The 23,462-nt window shown below is 37.1% G+C and overlaps 1 protein-coding gene across 1 annotated transcript in view; it reads right to left on the bottom strand.

Moving 5' to 3' along the window:
- Positions 1–6,083: 6,083 nt before the first annotated feature.
- Positions 6,084–23,462, bottom strand: part of LOC134756383 (cytochrome P450 2C18) — a 52,281-nt gene continuing 34,902 nt past the window's right edge. Inside the window, exons 6-9 of the mRNA XM_055352525.2 lie at positions 21,740–21,881; positions 17,741–17,928; positions 8,839–8,980; positions 6,084–7,012 (exon numbers count right to left, since the gene is read on the bottom strand). Coding sequence (XP_055208500.1) covers positions 6,831–7,012; positions 8,839–8,980; positions 17,741–17,928; positions 21,740–21,881 — 654 coding nt within the window. The 3' untranslated portion in view covers positions 6,084–6,830. The remainder of the gene's footprint in view (positions 7,013–8,838; positions 8,981–17,740; positions 17,929–21,739; positions 21,882–23,462) is intronic.

The raw sequence follows: 23,462 nt of genomic DNA, 5'->3' as shown, positions 1-23,462 counted from the left end.
CATGAAACAATTCTCAGCAAATTCAAAAAAATCAAAATCATACCAACCACACTCCTGAACCACAGTGCAATAAAAATATAAATCAATACTAAGAATATCACTCAAAACCATACAATTACATGGAAATTAAACAACATGCTCCTGAATGAATTTTGGGTAAACAATGAAATCAAGGCAGAAATCAAGAAGCTCTTTGAAACTAATGAGAACAAAGATAAAGCATACCAGAATCTCTGGGACACAGCTAAAGCAGTGTTAAGAGGGAAACATTTAGTGCTAAATGCCCACATCAAAAAGTTAAAAGGATCTCCTAGTCAGCAGGGCTATTATTAAAAAGTCAAAAAACAACAGATGCTAGCAATATTGTGGAGGCAAAGGAACATTTTTACACCATTGGTGGGAGTGAAAAGTAGTTCAACCATTGTAGGCAGAAATGCCATTTGACCCAGCAATCTCATTACTGAGTATATACCCAAAAATATATAAATTATTATATTACAGAGATACATCCAGCCAGGTGTGGTGGCTCACGCCTGTAATTCCAACACTTTGGGAGGCAGGTGGATCACCTGAGGTCAGAAATTTGAGACCAGCCTGGCCAACATGGTGAAACTGTCTCTACTAAAAACAGAAAAATTAGCCAGGCATGGTTATGCATGCCTGTAATACCAGCTACTCAGGAGGCTAGGGCAGAAGAATTGCTTGAACCCATGAGGTGGAGGTTGCCGTGAGCCGAGATCATGCCACTGCACTCCAGCTGGGCAACAGAGTGACAGTCCATCTCAAAAATAAATAAATAAATAAAAGATACATGCACGTGTATGTTTATTGCAGCACTATTCACAGTAGCAAATACATCTAATCGACCTAAATGTCCATCAATGATAGCCTGGATAAAGAAAATATGGTACATATACACAATGGAATACTATGCAGCCATAAAAAGGAACAAGATTATGTCCTTTGCAGGGACATGGATGGAACTGGAAGCCATTATCTTCAGCAAACTAACACAGGAACAGAAAATCAAATACCTCGTGTTCTCACTTATAAGACAGAGCTGAATGATGAGAATACCTGGACACATGAAGGGAAAAACACACACTGGGACCCGTCAGAGGGTTGGGAGTGGGAGGAGGGAAAGCATCAGGAAGAATGGCTAATGGATGTTGGGCTTAAACCTAGGCAATGGAATGATCTGTGCAGCTACCCCACCATGGCAGACATTTAAGTATGTGACAAAGCTGCATAAGCTGCACAAGTACCCCTGAATTTAAAATAAAAGTTGGAAATCAAAACAAAATTAGAAAGATCTCAAATTAAAACCTAACATCACACCTAGAGGAACCAGTAAAACAATGAGCAAACCAACCCCAAAGCTAGCAGAAGACAAGAAACAACTAAAATCAGAGCTGAACTGAAGGAAGTCAAGACATGAAAAACCATATAAAGGACCAATGAATCCAGTTTGTTTTTTGAAAGGATAAATAAGATCAATAGACTGCTAGCTACACTAATAAAAAGACAACATCCAAATAAACACAACAACAAGTGAAAAAGGGGACATTACCACCAAACCCGCAAGAATACAAAAGTCATCAGAGACTACCATAAACACTCTTTGCACACAAGCTGGGAAACCTAGAAGAAATAGGCAAATTTCTGGAAACATACAACCTCCCAAGATTGAACCAGGAAGAAATCAAATCCTTGAACAAACCAATAATGAGTTCCAAAATTGAATTAGCAATACAAAGCCTATCAACCAGGAAAAAAAAAAAAAAAGCCCAGGACCAGATGGATCAATAGCTGAATTCAACCAGATGCATAAAAGAACAGAAACTATCACTATGGAAATGATTCCCAAAAAATGAGGAGGAGGGATACCTCAGTAACCCATTCTTTAAGGCCAACATTATCCCAATATTAAAACTTGGCAGACACAAACACACCAAAAAAAAAAAAACTTCAGGTCAGTATCCTTGATGAACATTGCAAAAATCCTCATCAAAATTCCAGCAAACTGAATCCAGCAGCACATTAAACAGCTAATCCACTACAGTCAATTAGGCTTTATCTCTGGTATGTAAGACTGGTTTATTGTACACAAATCAGTAAACATGATTCATCACATAAACGGAATTAAAAACAAAAACTATGTGATTATCTCAATATATGCAGAAAAGGCCTTTGATAAAATCCTACATCCCTTCATGTTAAAAACCCCTCAACAAAGCAGGCTTTTAAGAAACATATGTCAAAATAGTAAGAGCTATCTTATCCAATAAACAAGAATAATTTAAAAAGAAAGAGAGAAAGACAAAGGAGGAATAAAGAAAAGAATAAGAGTGGTCAGTGACAAACCCACAGCCACATATACTGAATGAGCAAAAGCTAGAAGTATTTCCCTTAAAAACGGGACCAAGGCAAGGTTGCCCTCTCTTACCACTCCTATTAAACATGGTATTGGAAGTCCTCGCCAGAGCAATCAGGCAAGAGAAAGAAATAAAACTCACCCAAATTGGAAGACAGGAAGTCAATCTATCACTGCAGATGATATGATTCTAGGCCTAGAAAACCCAAAGTCTGTACCCAAAAGCTCCTTGATCTGATAAACAATTTCAGCAAAGTTTTGGGAAATAAGATTTATGTACAACAATTCATAGCATTTCTATATACCAACAACATCCAAGCTGAGAGCCAAATCAAGAACACAATCCCATTCACAACAGCCACAAAAAGAATAAAATACCTAGGAATACAGCTAACCAGGGAAGTGAAAGAGTGCTACAAAGAAAACCACAAAACATTGATGAAATAAATCAGAGATGACAGAAGCAAATGGAAAAACATTCCATGCTAATGGATTGGAAGAATCAATGTTATTAAAATGGCCATACTACTCAACACAATTTATAGATTCAATGCTATTTCTATAAACTATCAATGACATTCTTCTCAGAATTAGAAAAAAACTATGCTAAATTTATATGAAACCAAAAAAGAGCCAGAATAGCCAAGGCAATCCTAAGCAAAAAGAACAAAGATGAAGGCATCACATTACCTGACTTCAAACTATACCATAAGGCTACAATAACCAAAACAACATGGTACTGGTACAAAAACAGACACATAGGCCAATGGAACAACATACAGAGCCCATAAATAATGCTACACACCTACATCCATCTGATCTTCAACAAAGTCAACAAAAACAAGCAATGGGAAAAGGACTCCCTCTTCAATAAATGGTGCTGAAATAATTGGCAAGCCATATGCAGATGACTGAAAGCGGATCCCTTCCTTACACCATATACAAAAGTCAAGATGAATTAAAGACTTATATATAAAACCTAAAACTGTAAACACCTCAGAGGATAATCTAGGAAATACCATTCTGGACATAAGGTCTGGCAAAGATTTCATGATAAAGATGCCAAAAGTGATTGCAACAAATGCAAACATTGACAAATGAGACCTAAATAAACTAAAGAGCTTCTCCACAGCAAAAGAAACTACCAACAAAGTAAAGAGACAGCCTACAGAATGGGAGAAAATATTTGCAAACTATGCACCCAACAAAGGTCTAATATCCAGAACCCATGAGGAATTTAAACAAATTAAAAAGCAAAAAATTAACAATCCCATTAAAAAGTGGGCAAAGAACATGAACAGACACTTTTCAAAAGAAGTCGTACATACAGCCAATGAACACTTAAAAATGCCCAACATCACTAACCATTAGAGAAGTGCCAATCAAAACCACAATGACATACCATCTCACACCAGTCAGAGTGGTTATCATAATAAAAACTCAAAAAATAACAGATGCTAGCAAGACTGCAGAGAAAAAGGAATGCTTATAGACTCCTGGTGGGAATGTAAATTAGTTCAGCCACTTTGGAAAGCACTTGGGTGATTTATCAAAGAACTTAAAACACAATTACCACTCAACTCAGCCATCCCATTACTGGGTATATACTACCCAAAGGAATATAAATTGTTCTACCATAAAGACATATGTATGCATGCACATGTTCATTGCAGCAATATTCACAATAGCAAGAACATGGAATCAACTTAAATGCCCATCAATGGTATACTGGATAAAGAAAATGTGTACATATACACTGAGGAATACTACACAGACATAAAAAAGAACAAGATCACATCCTTTGCAGGAACATGGATGGAGCTGGAGGCCATTATTCTAAGAGAACTAACACAGGAACAGAAAACCAAGTAGTGCATGTTCTCACTTATAAGTGGGAGCTAAACATGGAGAACACATGGGCACAAAGAAGGGAACAAGAGACCCTGGGGCCTACTTGACGATGGAGGGTGAAAATCGAAAAACTGCCTATCAAGTGTTATGCTTATTACCTGGGTGATGAAATAATAATCTGTATACTAAACTCCTGTGACATGAAATTAACCTGCATACCAAACCTGCACATGTACCTTGAACCTAAAAGTTAAAAAAAAGAAATAAACAACAAATCTGAGATTCCTCTGTGATCAATGTAGAGAGAAAAAGTATGTTTGTAGAGAAAAGTTACATCTGTTACTGGATTGTAGCCCTGTGCATTGTTTTCTAGTTCTTGTTATCTATCTACAGACTAGACTAGATCCTGAATTCTTCTAGATTTCTCTAATCCCATTTTCTTCTATGAAATTAGTAAAACTGGGAACTGATCTGTTCCTGAAGCCCTATAATCTGAAACTAGATTAATTTTAAGGGATGAGTCTCATTCCTGATGTGTGGAGCACACAGAAAATTTACCAAACCTCCCAATGCCCATAACCAGAGACATTCAAACTGCAAACCAGGATGAGAAGTTGATGGCTTCATGGCTTCATGCTATTGACAGCATTTCCCACAACACTAGAAAAAGACTCCATATCATAAGACTCTTATCACTATTAATGCCTATGATTTTCACTTAACTTAGAGAATCTTTAATCCACCTGGAGGGTAACTTCGGGCAACATTGCTAATACAACCACTGCTCACTCCCTGCTTTAAGCTCAACACAGTCATGGGATAGTAGTGTTGGTGAAAAAGTTGCTCTATCTTATCTATTACTTCAATAAGGAAATGTCTGTTTTATTGCTAATACTACAAGTAATGTAGCTTTAATGTATACTTTTTATTTTTAAGCTATTTTAATACTTTTAATAGCCATTTTCATATTTTCTTCTGTAATCTGCCCAATGAAATGACTTGTCAGGTTTCTACTACCTTGGAAGTTTTCCTGGCATATTGTTTATTACAAAACATGTCTTTTGCAGGAAAATTGATGGATCTGGAGGCCATTATCGTTAGCAAACTAACAGAAACAGAAAACTAAATACCACATGTTCTTGCTTATAAGTGGGAGCTAATTGATGAGAACTCATGAGTAAAAAGAAGGGAACAACAGACACTAGGGACAGCATGAGGGTGGAGGGTGGGAGGAGGGAGAGGAGCAAAAAAAAATCACTATTGAGTACTAGGCTTAGTACCTGGGTGATGACATAATCTGTACAAAAAACCCGTGACATGAGTTTACCTATATAACAAACCTGCATGTGTACCTCCTAAAATAAAAGTTAAAAAAAAGAGCAAGTTGTATAATATAATAATATGTGTAATATGAACTCATTAAAGAACCACTATCAATCTCATATATACATGTGTATATATTATATGTAAATATACACCTATGCAGACATATGTGCGTGTGTGTTTATAAAACTATACACATGAGTTATCTTACAAATGCATGATAAGTATAAAGGACTTTCTCTTGGAGATGAGCTGGGAAAAGGTTAATGTGTCACTTCTCATTTCATACACTTCAAGACAGAAGGAAGGAAAAAAGATGACTAGAATTTGATGTGTATGATTTGTTCACTTGTTTAAGCTTTAGAGTTGACATAAGGCTAATAATTTCAGGATCATAGCATCTAATTACCATTGCATTTATGTTCAGTAAAATAAAAGTATGCAGTGCAAAATAGAAAAAAAATAAAGCCTGGTGAGGATTTCTGGAGATTTTGCTCTTGTTTGGAAGAGAAAAATAACAGTCATTAACACATGATTAGCCATATGAAAGCATATATTTAGACATGATCTAAGTTGGAAACACAAAGGAAAAAGATTATCCAAATCTTGATCTTGTGTTTACAGTAACACAAAAGCAGAGCATGAATTCAAACACTTAATGTTCATCCCTCTTATGGATGGTTGTTCCAGTATTTCCCTACAGGTTACAGCTGCTCCTGGACATAGTTTTTTTTTTCCAAATTCAGACCTCCAGTAACTCTAGGCGGCATTTAGCTAAAACAGCTTTCCTACCCTCTTACCTTTCTCCCTTTTTGTGCTTAACACTATGAGGGCCAGCACAGCCTCTTCTCATTCTATTTTCTTTTATTTCTTACTTTCATTTTACTCAAAAGAAAGAAATCTAAGAACTGACCCAGTAAATAATAATCATTTTTATCTAGAGCATGCAAAGAATAAATGGCTCTGAATTGTCATTTATTAATCATTTTTCTTTGTTTTATAGTGATAACATACTGACAACTCAGCAGTAGATAGGTATTAGCATATGTGGTGGTCAATACAAGTGATACAGAGTATGGAGAATAGCAGATATATTTAGGAAGTGACCCAAGAAACTCTCTTTAATGGAGGTTGGATGTTCATTCAATCTTGAGGGAATGGGAAGATGTGGATTGACAAGTCAGAGAAAATATTCCTCATAGAGAGAAGGGAGAGGCCAATGGCCCTGATAAGGGAGAATTGCAGGTGACAGCACAGGAGCAGCCAAACCATCTGCCCTTCTTCAGACAGGAATGAAGCAGAGCTGGTACAAGGGTGGCACATGACCAAATGCATTGGCAATGGGGGTGATGTCAATATCCTTTGGGTCAACCTGAGATTTCAGGTTAAAGTTCTGCAAAATGGTGGTCAGGAATAAAAACAGCTCCATGTGGGCCAGGCCCTCTCCTATACACATCCGTTTTCCTGAAAATAAGAGACATAGGGGATTTGTTCCTTGAACATTAGGTCATGAACAGTCACAAAGAGTATGCAGTAACTATTTGATAAATGATTAAATAGATGGATGGATCGAAGGCAGAATGACTGGAAGGATGGCTGGATACACAGAAAAACAGAAAAATGAATACACTTCCTATCTACTTAATATCTTATTTTACTAGGCACCCTTCACTCAACAAATATTTATGGATTATCAGCTCTATGCCATGCACTTCACTAAGTATTCCCACGTTATAACTGCTCTTTTGACACTACAAGTTTCCATCAGTCTTTTTCTAGAAATGCATTCACAGGGAAGATGGGCTGAAAAGAGAAGGCTCATATAGTGTGTTCCCCTTTGTACTTCTGGCACAATGTTTAGCCAAAGATTTTTTTTCCTAGTGTACTTTCAAAAGTACATGTCTAAACATGTCAGTCTCTCATTTTACAACTTTAAACAACACCCATCTGTCCTATGGGATAAAGGCCAAATGGCTTGACCTGACTCTTCACATTCTGTTCCCAGTCTGATGTTCTATATCACTCCTTCCATTCTTCATCTCCTCCACTCTCAGCTCTAGGCATATCCATTCTTCATCAATTTCCAACACACCACAAAGTTTCAAGCTTTATCTCTTGCTGTCACATCTGCCTAAAAAGCTCTACTCCTATGCTTCCTTCAGAAGCTATGCCCCATGTCATTTCCTCTTTATGATTTCTGTGATCCCTAGTCAATAGAAACTCACCCTCTCTAGGTTTCCTCATCATATTCATGCTTCCACTGGAGCATAGATCACCGGGAATTCTATTATCTGTGTATTTACTTTTCTATCTTGCTAAAACGTGAAATCCTTAAAAGAAGGTCTTAGTTCTTGACATCTCAGTGTATACAGCGCCAGATCCAAAGCAGGGATCAAAAGCCAGAGGAAAAAATGAAGGGAACTCTATGTCCACAGACTCACCACACACTTTAGCTGTAGAGATTGAATATCCAAGATGTATGATCATGAGTGGAGGGAGACCAAGGTGCTCTGGAATTATTGCAGACTATCCTTCCACATTTCCAGGGTTTTCCTGACCCTGAAATTTGTTGGTAGGTTCTGACCCCCTAGATCTACAGAAAATGTCCTGCTACTATGGTCCATTACCTCTGTAAAAGTGCCTTGCCTTCTCTTCTTGTCCTGTTTCCTGCTGCAATGAGGCAGCTTAAGTTTCCTTCCTCTTGGAAGTGGTATGGCCTATGAATGAGCAGGAAGCAGGCAGATTCCCCCACTGAGCTCCCCAACATCCTGTGCTTTCCCCTCTGGCAGCCTTCCTCCTACTAGATTACAATGATCTGTCTACTTGTCTACTCCTCTAAATCAGGAGTGAGCCTCTTAAGAGCCCATTCTCTGCTCTCAGATACTTGTATCTCCAGAGCTCAGTCTAGGGAGCTAGGGACACCACAGGGAAGATATTCAAAGTTGTGGAATTAGATACTTTTCTCATGGCAGATGAGAAATGTCTAAATAAGTTTCACCCATTAAGAAGAGCTCTTGGGTAGCTCAGTGATGTATCTAGAGGCAGAATTAAATTAACCTACACTCTAGCTTTTTCAGTTTGAAAAACTGGATCAACTCCCCAAAGCCCCACTAACCTGGCCCAATAACGGGGATGTTCATCAGCAGGGAAATCGCATGGGCATAGGGAATGGTGCTAATGATCTGCAAAGCAATTCAGCCAAACCTCAGAGGTGGCATCATGTAAGAGTCAACTGATCCCAAAAAGGTATCATGTGCCCTGAAGGACAGATGGAAATGAATATCTATTACCTGCTGAGAAAGGCATGAAGTAGTCACTTTTCTTAAAGTTGCCACTCTTATCCAGAAAGTGGCCAGGGTCAAACATCTCTGGGTTGGGGAATTCTTTGTCATTGCGCAGCACAGAAGTCAGGGATGTTATTATGGTCGTGCCCTGAAAATAGCAACACAGACAAACTAAGTTATAAAGAAGTCAAAGAGTGGGAAGAAGTGATGGAAATCACCTAGTCCAATCTCTTTTATCAATAGATAAGAAAATTGAGGTCCAAAGAAGTTACATTCCCACCCAGACAGACCTAGTAAGAAGCAGTATGACATTAAGGCAAGTGGCAGTGACTTTGCTGAAGTCCCCTCCAATTAATTGCACTTGAAGTCCTGAGCATTTGAATACTCGGGGGCAGCCTTCTGAATCCCTGTTTATCATCAAGCTTGGACCCTGGTGTACATCCCCACTTGCTGCTGTATTTCATCACTTCAGTTTTCACACACCTCACACATGGATTACCTTTTTTGTTGTTGTTTGCAGGACTGTTACATGGGTATATTGTGTGATGCTGAGGTTTAGGGTACAAATAATTCCATCACCCGAGTAGAGAGCACAGTATCCAACAGGTAGTTTTTTAACCCTTCCTCCCCTTCAGCCCCCATCTAGTAGTCCCCAGTGTCTATTGTTGCCGTCTTTATGTCCATGAGTACTGATGTTTAACTCCTCCTTGTGAGAACATACAATATTTGGTTTTCTGTTCCTGCGTTAATTCACTCCAGCTGCATCTATGTTGCTACAAAGGACAAGATTTCATTCTTTTTTATGGCTGCATAGGGTTTCCTGGTGTATTTGTACCACCTTTTCTTTATCCAGTCCACTGTGGATGGGCATTTGGGATGATTCCAATCCTTTGCCATTGTGAATAGTGTTGTAATGAATATACAAGTTCACATGTCTTTTTAGTAGAATGGTTTATTTTCTTTTGGAAATATATCCAGTAATGGGATTGCTGGATCAAATTGTAGTTCTCTTTTAAGTTCTTTGAGAAACCTCCAAACTGCTTTCCACAGTAGCTGAACTAATTTACATTCCCACCAAGAGCCTATAAGTGTTCCCTTTTCTCCACAGCCTTGCCATCATGCATTGTTTTTTGACTTCTTAATCATAGCCATTCTGACTGATGTGAGATGGTATCTCGTTTTGGTTTTGATTTGCATTTCTCTGATGTTTAGTGATGTGAAACATTTTTTCATATGTTTATTGGCCACTTGTATGTCTTTTGAGCAGTGTCTGTTCATGTATTTTACTTTTTAATGGCATTATTTGTTTTTTGTTTGTTCAATTGTTTAATTACCTTATAGGATATTAGACCTTTGTCAGATGCATAGTTTGCAAATATTTCCTCCCATTCTGTAGGTTGTCTGTTTACTTTGTTAATAGTTACTTTTGTTATGCAGAAGCTCTTTAGTTTAATTTGTAACTAAATTATCAATTTTAAGTAACATATCAATTTTTTTTCATTGTGATTGCTTTTGAGGACTTAGTCATGAATTCTTTCCCAAGGCCAGTGCCCAGGATGGTGTTTCCTAGGTATTTCTTTTGCAATTCTTATAGTTTGATGTCTTACATTTAAAACTTTAATCTATCTTAAGTGCATATTTATATATGGTGAAAGGATGGGGTCCAGTTTCATTCTGCATATGGCTAGCCTGCCATCCCAGCATCATTTATTGAATAGGGAGTCTTTTCCCATTGCCTGTTTTTTGTCAGCATTGTTTAAGATTAGATGGCTGTAGGTATGCTGCTTTATTTCTGGGTTCTCTATTCTGTTCCATTGGTCTGTGTGTCTGTTTTTGTACCAGTACTATGCTATTTTGGTTACTGTAGCCTTATAGCATAGTTTGAAGTCTGGTAGCGTGACGACTCCAGCTTTGTTCTTTTTGCTTAGGTTTGTTTCGGCTATTCAGGCTTTTTTGTTTCCATATAAATTTTAGAAGAGACACTGGTAGTCTGATAGGAATAGCATTGAATCAGTAGATTGCTTTGGGCAGTATGGCCTTTATTTTTTTATTTTATTATTTTTTTTTTTGAGACAGAGTCTCACTCTGTCATCCAGGCTGGAGTACAGTAGTGTGATCTTTGCTCACTGCAAGCTCCACCTTCCGGGTTCACGCCATTCTCCTGCCTCAGCCTCCCAAGTAGCTGGGACTACAGGCACTTGCCACCTCGCCTGGCTAACTTTTTGTATTTTTAGTAGAGATGGGGTTTCACCATGTTAGCCAGGATGTTCTTGATCTCATGACCTTGTGATCCGCTGGCCTTGGCCTCCCAAAGTGCTGGGATTATGGGCATGAGCCACCGCACCTGGCCCAGTATGGCCATTTTAACAGTATTGATTCTTCCAATCCATGAGAATGGAATGCTTTTCCATTTGTTTTTGTCATCTATGATTTCTTTCAGTAGTGTTTTGCAGTTTTCCTTAAAGAGATCTTTCACCTCCTTGGTTAGATGTATTCCTAGGGATTTAATATTTTGTGGCTATTGTAAATGGGATTGCGTTCTTGATTTGGCTCTCAGCTTGAACATTATTGATATATAAAAATGCTATTGATTTTTGTGCATTTATTTTGTATCCTGAAACTTTACTGAAGTCATTTATCCCTTCCAGAGGCCCTTTTGGAAGAGTCTTCAGAGTTTTCTAGGTGTAGAATCATATCATCAGTGAAGAGAGATAGTTCGATTTATTCTTTTCCTATTTGAATACGTTTTCTTTCTTCCTCTTGCCTGATTGCTCTGGCTAGGACTTCCAGAAGACAGTTTTTAACTAGAAGCCTCTAAACATACCTGGTCTTCATTAATTCCTCTTTGGAACTGGGAAAGAGATCCCTGTGGCTATTAAAAAGTGGGGAGGGTTCTTATATACCACTAATTATGAAGCAAAAGGTTTATTTACTTAAAATGTCATTTAAAGATACTTAAACTGCATGCAAACTTTATTTACTGTACAGAGTTCTGGATGTATTTATCAAACAGAAAAACCACCCTTGACTTGGTTGTTCACCTGTTTTGTGATTTCCCTTGAAAAGAGAAATGAATTGTCATAGCTATTGATATTTTACTAGGTAATGTTCTGTTACACTGAAAGGGATGTTTTTAAAAAACATTATTTGGAAACAAGTTTTCAAGTAGGGGGACAGTTGCTTACATAATATCTTGTATATTCACATCCTAAAAATTTTCATTTATGAGTATGGGATGTGTATATATGACTTAGCCCCAAGTTAACTGTGCTGATTAACAAGTACTTATAAAAATAGCTAAAATAGAAAATTAATGATCAGTTGTACTAGAGGAACATCATAGAAGAGAAAAATCCAACTCTTTATATTAAAAATGAATACAATAAGAAAACTGCAAAAGAGACCAAAATGAACGTGTTTTGTAAATTGTTACAAGAGCAAAAACTTCTCAACTAGTTTTCAACATACTTTAGATTTAAATGTTGTTTGGACAGTTTTGTCTTCAACTTGGACCAGTTGTAGATTGTTACAGGCTTCCTAGGATTTAGCATTCCTATTTTCTCTACCAAAGTTTTTTTAGAAGCATCCCAACTCTTCTCTTTGTTGATAAATAAGCCTTTCCTGTCATCTTCATTTTAACTTGCTAAAACCCTAGATACAAAAGTCCTCCCTCATTTTTCCCACACAGCCCCTGTTTGGGAATTTGAGATTCTGGGTCATCCTGGTGTTCCTTTCAGAATTGCTTGAAATTGAGTTTTCTTAGCCACTGGACACCTAGTTTTCAGAAGAATGTCCCAAGATTGTTTATATATACAAAATGGCAAAATTACTGTTTTTCGAATTGATAATTCAAGCAAAAGGCTTCTCTTTACCATCACTGATTTTTTTTTGTTTTTGTTTTGTTTCCTTGTTTCTATTTCCTTGAAGCTTTGAAGGGAGGAGAAGCAGAAAATTTTGTTTTTGTTTTTTAAAAATCAGAACTACTTAATGCTTTTTGCCACAGCATATTTCCTTGCCTGTTGGAGCTGTTAGGAAGATTACCCATGTCCTAATCTTCAACCTGAGAAGATTTTTGACTCTTGTGTCTACTGTTGATTATTTTCTTGAGTTCTCAAAGACCTGTGGCCAGGTATTTTAAAAAGTCATCTGTTTCTTTCTAGTTGCATCAACTTGCACACTGGTGTCTACCTATATGTGGTATTTGGAACTTATAATTCTTATTGAGCAGCCATTGCTTATATTTTCTCAGCTCCTCACTGATTTCTTTATATGAGCTCAGCTGACAAGCGAATACAGCTATTTGGTTGCCCTCTCTTCATACTGGACCATCAACAACAGTGTTCTAACTCATCCATGATGGTCTGTGAGATGCAGACTATTACACAAGATTCAAGTAACTCGTAAGCAACTTTTAGATAGAGTTGGTCCTGTTAGGAGGAGACTCTTGATGTCACCTTCGGTATCTTGAAAGCGGGTCCCCTCCCGAGGCTCTTAATTTTTGGAAAACTTGATGCTGTTTCAGCTGAAAAATTAGCAAGACTGTTAAAAAAACAAGTTGAGGGGAGCTGTTTAAGAAACTGAAAAGTAATTGCAAACTACATTGGATAATTGTGACCTTCAGTTGTTGTTCTGTATCAGTTGAATTTTTGTGCTCTTTTCCCTGTGTACATGGTGGTTCTATCTCCAATAAAACTTTTGTTAAAAAAAAAAAGTGAGGAGAATTTGGAATCTGTTCATAGGGTTTTTTAAAATGGAGTTCTGATCTAATTAAAAATGACTTCTGAGATGATATCAATAAGTACACTAAAATTTATTGAGGGGTTGATCACAGAAATGCTATATGTTTCTTTTAGTTAAAACATGTGGGGGAACTCTTCATCAGAGATGAATCCAACCTAAAAAACACAGAAGGAAGGATAAATTTAGAAAAATCATCATTTTTGCAGCCATTCAGGTAGGACCATAGATTCGGGCAAGGATCATCAATTAACTTTAAAACTACTGGGTAAATTATTTGGGAAAGTAATATTCACAGGATCTTAAAGTACCATGCCATCTTTTTATTAACTGCATATGAAAAACAGAACCCCAACAATGGAGAGACCTAGCAGATACACGCTTACAAAATGTGGACCGCACATGTGATGCAATGGCACGTATATAACATCACCTATGTAACTTTCTTGCCAAAAACACATAACTGGAATCTAATTGTCAAAAAAAAATTCTAACAAAACCAGACTGAGCAACATTTTACATAACAAGGGGACAGGACTTTTAAAAACTATCAGTGTATTAAAGTGAAACAAACTAAAAAAAACTGTTCGTGATGAAGAAGGACTAACAAAACAAGATAACCAAATTAAAAGCTTGTTCCTTGACTGGACTACAGGAAGTCCACCAAAAAAAAACTATAAGAGATATTTTAGTATAACTGGGAAAATGTAGTTATAAGATATTAGATAATATTAATGTATTGATAATAATTCCTTGAGTGTGAATGTTATTATTATTATGTAGGAGAAAGTCCTTGTTTTTGGGAATTATATACTGAAGTACTTAGGTGTTAAATGTGACAGATTAGATTATATAGGTAGATAGATGATAGATAAATGCAGATAAATGTATAGATTAAAATGTAGATGTATACACATTTCCATATATTATATGTATACTATATACCTACACACACATATATTCATTCTAGAAAGATATTATGCTACATAATAGTTGCTACAGATTTTCTAACACTCCCAATAATGTGGAGAGTGGGGAGATACCATATAATTGAATACGTGATATTTCTTTTCTTTCCTCTTTTTTTTTTTTTCTTTTGAGACAGGGCCTTGCTCTGTCACCCAGGCTGGAGTACAGTGGTATGACCATAGCTCACAGCAGCCTCAACCTCTTGGACACCAGCAATCCTCCCACTTCAGCCTCCCAAGTAGCTGGGACTACAGGCACATGCCACTACACCCAGCTAATTTTTTTATTTTTTGTAGAGATAGAGTTTCACTATGTTGCTCAGGCTGGCCTCCAGCTCCTGGGTGCAAATGATCCTTCCACTTTGGCCTCCCAAAGAGCTGGGATTACAAATGGGAATCTCCACACCTGGCCTTTTCTTTAGCAAAACATTAATATTTATACAAAGTATGATAAATAAGGAAAATAAATACATTCACTCCACGCAAGTAAATGTTTAGCCAAATGAAATTACACCCACCTTAAATGGTTTTTAACTATTCAGGCTTTTAATATTACATAATTGAGAATGAGATATTTCTAACCCTGTATTACAGAAAATTAAACAATCAGATATGTGTTCTGTAGCACGGTAGCCATGAATGATCCATGGCTATTTGCATTTAAATTTAAAGTAATGAAAAGTAAATAAAATTTTAAATTCATTTCCTCAGTTGCATTCATTACACTTCCGGTGCTCAATAGGTACCTGTGGCTAGTGGATTCCATATGGCACAATACAGACATTCAGAATTCCCTCTTCCCTATAAGATGGCAATAGTGATTTCAACCTTATCAAACTCCAATCCTTTTTCCTCTCAAAGTTAAATTTTCATTATTTTATTTCTTTATAATGGCAATATGTACTCGCTTCAAGTGGAATGGAGCAGCTTGCAGAATAGCAACTAAAAAGTCTCAATAAACACAGAAACCATGTGTTAGAAGGCACTGGAAAAGATGCTGAGACAAAAATTACTCAGGGTTGCAGGCATGGGGGAACCTCAGAGAGGTTACAGTCAATTTTTGATGGCTACAGTCAATTTTTGACTGTGTTTCATATGTTTATTGCGGCACTATTCACAATAGCAAAGACTTGGAACCAACCCAAATGTCCATCAATGATAGACTACATTAAGAAAATATGACACATATACACCATGGAATACTATGCAACCATAAAAAATGATGACTTCATGTCCTTTGCAGGGACATGGATGAAGCTGGAAACCATCATTCTCAGCAAACTATCACAAGATCAGAAAACCAAACACCGCATGTTCTCACTCATAAGTGGGAGTTGAACAATAAGGACACAGGGAGGGTAACATCACACACCAGGGCCTGTGGGGGATGTTGGGGCTAGGGGAGGGATAACATTAGGAGAAATACCTAATGTAGGTGACAGGTTGATGGGTGCAGCGAACCACCATGGCACGTGTATACCTATGTAACAAAACTGCACATTCTGCACATGTATCCCAGAACTTAAAGTATAATAAAAAAAATTGAAAAAAAAATTTTTTTGACTGTGTTGATATCTAATTCTGAATGAAGGTAGGTGTTGCATAATTCTGTCTGCCTAGCATGGGAGGGATGAACCCTTTCTGGAAGAAGATGAACTTCATCTGACGTTCTGCATTTTTTCATACATCATAACTGGCACTTAACCAAAATTTATGAGTCACTCCAAAGACAGAACTAAGTGAGCACAAAAAGAATAGAGAAGGGAGAAAAGATTATAAAAACAACCACAATACAGAACATTATCTTCCTTATTTTATGAAGCCAACATTTCCTCAATATCAGAAATCTGACAAGAAAATTTTGAGGAAGAAAAATTGCAAACCAATGTCTCTTGTAAATATAAGTTCAAACATCCTGAAAAAACATAGCAAATAAAACCCAGCTGTGTATGTCTCTGTGTGCGCATTTGTGTGTATTTTAACTAATATATATATTATATCTATAGACAGGACAAAATATATGGCCATATCGATTGATGCAGAGACTCCATTTGATCAAATTGTATACACATTCAAGACCAAAAAAAGTCATCAAAAGTAGAAGGCAACCTTCTCTAATCCGATTTTTTACTTACGAAAATATACATAAAACATCATTCTCACTGGTGAGATGTTAAATCTCCACCCATCTTGAACATCATATATGAAACAAGGATGCCCACCATCACGATTTATTCAACGCTGTCCTGGAAATCCTAACCAGTGAAATAAAACAATAAAGAGAAAACTGAGTTATAAGAATTGAAAAATAAGAAATAAAAGAAATATTAAAAGAGAACACAGAATACATAGAAATTACAAATAAATTTACAAACAAAAAATTAGCAATGCCAAGTAAATTTGCTTGATGTAAGGTCATCAAAATAATAAAGTCAATTATATTTCCATGTACCAGAAACAAAGAAATGGAAAAGGCATTTTTTTAAAGTATATTATTTAAAAGCCAGGTGCAGTGGCACACATCTCTAATCCCAGCTACTCAGGAGGATGAGGTGGAGGATTGCTTGAGCCCAGAAGATCAATCTGTGCAACATAGCAAGACTCTGTTTTGAAAATATATTTTTAATATTATATATATTTATTTCATATTATATATATTTATATTATATATTAAATACACAACTTACAATTACATAGAAATATCATTTCAGAAAAAAATGTAATACATGAGAAAGCCACTGAACTGAAGACAAAACATTACTGACAAAATAGAAGAAAGCCCAAATAAATAAAGAGCATAATCATATCCATGAATTGAAAGATTCAACCTGTCAGGACATCAATTATTTCTAAATTGATCTAAAGATTTAATGTCATCATGATAAAAATCCCAGCACAGTGTTTTGGGAAATTGACAAAATGATACTTTCAACACTTACTTGGAAATGTAAACACCTGAGAATAGCCACAAAAAAAATTACTAAAGAAGCAGAACAAATTTGGAAGACATACACTGCTAGATACTGAGACCTGTTATAAACCTTCATAGGCCCAAACTGGAATGGAAACAGCAGAGTCCAGAAAGCTGCCCCACGTATGAATTTTACACTTCTCTCATCATGTGTTGTTAGAGGATTGGGACCATACTATGAATTTGGGGACTTGAAGAGCATGGAGATGTAGTGTAGGAGAAACAAGCTTACCTTGGGGATGAGGAAGTTTTTGAATTTAACATCACAGGTCACTGCATGGGGCAGGTTGGTGGGGAGGAGGTCAATGTGTCTCTGGATCTCGTGCACCACAGCATCTGTGTAGGGCATGTGACTCCTGTCCTGCATACAGGGGCTCCGGTTTCTGCCAACTACACATTCAATCTCTTCCTGGACTTTAGCTGATAAGACACAAGTAAGAAATGATGGAAAAGGAGGAAAATGGCACATTTGTTGTAGCAATTCAGGTTACAAGAAGCATAAGGAAGGGGTCCCAACATCATTATAAACTTATAGGACTGAAAGTACACCTAGACTTAGGGAAGAAATTACTGCATTATAGATACATCCAACTCTCCTACAAGCTGAGTATTAAGATAAATCTGTAACCACCTACATATTAGCATACAAGATAATCAGTACAAATATAAATGATAAAATACTTCAAAATATAAATATTTAGTACATTATAAACTCAAGAAATTACTGTTCTTGAAGAAAGAAAAAAATCAAATTAATGTTGTATCAGAATAATATATAATGTTTTAAAACTTTAATTCTACTAACAGATCTATATGTATGGATGGATTTGTGTATTGTGTGCATATGTTTATTTGAAACTTGAAATGATATTCTTTCTCATCCTCACACTCCACAAAGGTGACTATGTTGAAACATTCTAGAAGTTTCTTCTGAAGTTTATATTCATATTTCTAAATAATGACTCTCTTTTTATTTTTTAATTTATCTTTAGAAAATTTCTAAAACCTCATGGTAAGAAAGATGAGGACTTATATCTCCATCATCACTCCATAACAAATAGATACACACCCACAAACAGAAACATGCACACACATTCACACTTCCCCCCACTCTAGTTTCCCCAATGTATTTATATCACATTTTTATTATATTAATACTCATGTTCACACCATTATTATTTCATAAACATTGACCACAAGTGGGACAGCTGTAATTATGTCTCCTTTTTGTATATTCTTGGGCTTGTGTGTCCATTTCAATTCTAATTTTCATATGCCAATTTAGAATTATTGCAAATGCTCAGAAATGTTTCAAACTCTTACTAATAATTTTCTAAACACTAAAAATAACCAAATAATCAATCAACTTTTCTTTGCCCTTAATGTCTTCCCTCACACCTCCATGATCCACCTGGTCCATTCTAAAGCATTTGTTTTCTAGACCTGGTATCCAGCAGCCTCCCTGACACTTCCATCCTCCTACATGAGATCTCCTGATCCCTGCAGCCCATGATTTCCCCTGAATTGGTTTCAGACATTTGGATGGAAAATATTCTCTAGTATCTTTCTAAGAAAATAAACACAAAGGGCAAAAATTTTTTGCCAAATGCAGATCTGAAAATATTCTTTATCTACAAATACACAAGATGACAGCTGCTCTTGAGAATTCTAATGCCATTCTGATTCCTGATCCTTCACAGGTGACCTAATTTATCTCTGAATGTTTTTATGACTTTCCCTTTAACTCTGATGTTCTAAAATTCCCCATGGCCTGGTGTCTTGGATGAATATTTTCCATTTCATTCACTTTGCTGGACATTTGGTAAGAATTTTCTATCTAAATGGTGAAAAATGGAGGTCTTTCCACTGGTGCTACTTGTCTTCTGGAGTTTACACCTGGCTGCTGTATTTTAGGAACAAGATAGAAAAAGGCGCTAAAGGCTTTAGAATTCAAGTGGACTCTTACTTAACCCCTCACTCTTTCCCAGTCTCTGTCTGTTGTCCATGAGTGAGCCTCTTAGGTTCAGTTTCTCTAGAGAGTGAACCTCCCTTTTCTGTGGAGAAAAACAATTAGTTGACAAATGGAGTTGTGGAGGGAAACTAGGCAGGGAGAATTTTCTGTTTTCTGCCTCATTCTCCCTCTATGTTCTTTGGGTCTTGGTTCTTTTGAATACTCAGCCTTATGGGGACTATAGCAACAGAAATTCTTATGACCCTTAGGTTGCAACTTCAATCTCTCTGCCAAATTGGTTATCATCCTTCTATCTGCTCTCTGTGTCTGAGAAGTTTGTTAAAGACTTGATGGTTATACTCCAACTTTAACAGGAGTAATTCTCATTTGTAATATATTTATCATCACTTCAGTGTGATTCTGACCCCAGAAAAACAAGTGTGTGGCTAATATGCTACGCAGAGCCAGAATCTGCTCATAGATAAATATAAAAGTTGAAGAAAAAAAAAGTTGCTTGTAAAAGATAAAACTATTGACCCTAAGAAAAAATATTGACAAGTACCATTTTTCTAGATGCAGATTTTGATAATCATAAAATTCCTCAGGCACATTTTCTGCTTAAATATCATACACCTTTATTATACACCTAAGTGTTTAAAATACTTCCCAGACTATACAGATTTTCTCAGGCTATCTCATGACATTTCTAGAATATCCACTATACACTTCAATAAATAGTATTTCCCAAAGAATCAAAAACAGAACTACCCTTTGATCCAGCAATCCCACTACTGGGTATCTATCCAAAATAAAAGAAATCATTTTATCGAAAAGACATCTGCATTCATATGTTTACTGCAGCACTATTCACCAAGGCAAATTCATAAAATCAACCCAAGCATCCATCAACAGATGATTGGATTAAAATTGTTATGTGTGGGATTTAAAAATCTGCATCTAGTATTCTATGGTGTGTCACACACACACACACACCATGCACTACTACTCAGCCATGTAAAAGAACGAAATCGTGTCTTTTGTGGCAACATGGATGGAACTGGAAGCCATTATCCTAAGTGAAAATGCTCAAAATAGAAAGTCAAAAACCACATGTTCTCACTTATAAATGGGAGCTAAACAATGGGTACACAGAGACATACAGAGTGGAATAATAGACACTGGAGATTCCAAAAGGTGGAAAGGTGGGAGGGAGGTGAGGGATGAAATGCTACCTATTGGGAACAATGTACACTATTCAGGTGAAGGGTACACTAAAAGCCCAGACTTCACCACTAGCGAATATATTCATGAACACAATTGCACTTGTACCCCTAAGTCCATAAAAATAGAAATTTACCAAAACATTAAAAAATGGCATCAAACCAACCACAAAAGAATTGCCAATAATAAAAATTAAAAATAAAAAGAGTTTCTGTCTTTACTGTCCCAGCATTAAAACACTACATTTTCAGAATAAGGGAAGATCTATAGAAGCATACCTGGCTGGGCACAGTGGCATATGCCTGTAATCCAAGAACTTTGGGAGGCCAAGGTGGGCAGATCATTTGAGATCAGGAGTTCGAGCCTAGCCTGACCAACATGGTGAAACCCCGTCTCTACTAAAAATACAAAATAATTAGCCAGGTGTGGTGGGTACACCTGTAATCCCAGCTACTCAGGAGGCTGAGGCAGGAGAATCACTTGAACCCGGGAGGCAGAGGTTGCAGTGAGCCAAGATTGCACCACTGCACTCCAGCCTGGGTGACACAGTGAGACTCTGTCTCAAAAAAAGAAAGAAAGAAAGAAAGAAAGAGCATATCTATTACTCAAAGTGGTCTGTTCTGCTGGAAAATGGAATTTTGTAGACATGGCTTTTAGTGAAATAAAATTTCTACTCATTTCAAAAAAGAAACTGCAACAAAGTGGTCTGTTCTTTAGAAAACCAACATACAATCCTAGGCCAATTCATCATGCCTGTGCCTGCTACAAATCGTCTCCCATGAAATCTAGACACTTTATTAAAAGTATTTAGTCACTAAAATCCAGGGCTTTATTACTTTTGCTACTGATCACACTGTCTTCACCTCTCTCAGTCCCTCTTCCCTATTGTGCAAATTTGTCTCATTCTTATCCCTTCATCATATTTAGACAACTTAGAGCCAATGGCACAGAAATTTCAATAATGAAGCTTCTCTAAGAGAAACAAGATTGAGGACAATAGCAGTGTCTTCCCAACATCTTTTCTGAAAATCACCCTGCTCACCTATGGTATCATCATACCTGTGACCTCTGGGTACTTCAGCAGGAGCAGGAGTCCATATCTCAGGGTGGTGCTCGTTGTCTCTGTTCCAGCCCTAAACATATCAGTTACAGTGGCTATCAAGCTTTCAACAGTAAATTCAGACTGTTGATTGTGCTTTTCCTAAAAAATTATTTCATAATTTAATTATTTGGTAGTTTGCCAGCATATTAAATTACAAAAAATCCAAAATATATCAGGTTGTTCTAAAGATAAGGAAGTTTGGAAACTGTACAGAGTGCAGTATTAAAACTACAACAATTGCACGGTGTGGCAGAGAATGTAAAATAGTTCATTTCCCATTCCTACTTATCCATTGCTTGCCTAAAAATTCTATTTCTGAATATCTTTTGGAGCTGTGTTGGCCATGAAACATATTTCTTGTCTATGACATATAAGCAGGTACCTGTTGATGGCACTTTCTCTCCTTTTTACTCAAAACACATATATGAAGGTAGAGGTGATATAGATATCACCTTGGAACATGAATATTTAAGAATATAACAAGTCCATCTGTGGTGGCTCATACCTGTAATCCCAACACTTCGGGATGCCAAGGCAGGAGGATCACTTGAGTTCTGGAGTTTGACACCAGCCTGGGCAACAAGTGAGACCCCCTGTCTCTAAAAAAAAAATCAAAAACTTGGCCAGGCATGGTGGCGCATGCCTGTAATCCCAGCACTTTGGGAGGCCAAGACAGGCAGGTCACCTGAGGTCAGGAGTTTGAGACCAGCCTGGGCAACATGGTGAAATCTCATCTCTACTAAAAACACAAAAATTGGCCGGGCGTGATGGCATGCGCCTGTAATCTCAGCTACTCGGGAGGCTGAGGCATAAGAATCACTTGAACCCAGGAGACGGAGGTTGCAGTGAGCCGAGATCACACCACTGCACTCTATCCTGGGTGACAGAGTGAAACTCCTCTCAAAAAAAAAATAAAAATCAAAAAATTAACCAGGTGAATTGCACATATCTGTGGTCCCAGCTACATGGGAGGCTGACACAGAGAAACACATGAGCCCAGGAGGTCAAAGCTGCAGTGAAGCATGTTCATGTCACTGCACTCCAGCTTGGATGACAAAGAGAGATCCTGTCTCAGAAAAAAAATAATCAAGATGAAGGTTCATGTTGTAAGCGTGGGGATCAAAAATGGCAGGCACCTAGTTCTAGGATGCTTCAGAGCTACAGTACTAGTTCTGCACTGCCCAACATGACACCCTGTATGTGAAATAAATAAACACATTATTTGTTTAAGCCATGTTAATTTTTTTCTTATTTGTATATATACAATCTTAATTGATAGAAATAGAAATAAGTAAATTAGAGACATAAATACATTATAAGCAAGAATCAAGGGTTTGCAATTCTTAGTGTCACAATAGGCACATTGCAGAATAGGAGGCTCCAGTCTCTTCTTCCACCCAAGGATACACCAAATAAATATCTATTCACAGATCAATTCCCTGTAAGAGAAAGTCAGAAACAAGTTGAGAGACTTCTATGTACTGAGCAACAAAGAAAATATCCACATAGACTGGGAAGAAAAAGCTACAGCACCAACCTCACCCAGGCACTACACCATACAATTAAGAATGAATCCCCAACATCCAGCTTCTCCCTGTGGAAAGGAGGATTTAGACCACACATTAACACCCTAACTCTAAGGTTCCCCACAGCTATCTACTTAACTTACCAATTCTGGGA

The sequence above is a fragment of the Gorilla gorilla genome, chromosome 8 (assembly GCF_029281585.2).
Source record: "Gorilla gorilla gorilla isolate KB3781 chromosome 8, NHGRI_mGorGor1-v2.1_pri, whole genome shotgun sequence".
NCBI classification, from domain to species: domain Eukaryota; kingdom Metazoa; phylum Chordata; class Mammalia; order Primates; family Hominidae; genus Gorilla; species Gorilla gorilla.
The sequence above is the reverse complement of the archived record's forward strand: the minus strand, read 5'-3'. Positions and strand labels throughout refer to the sequence as shown.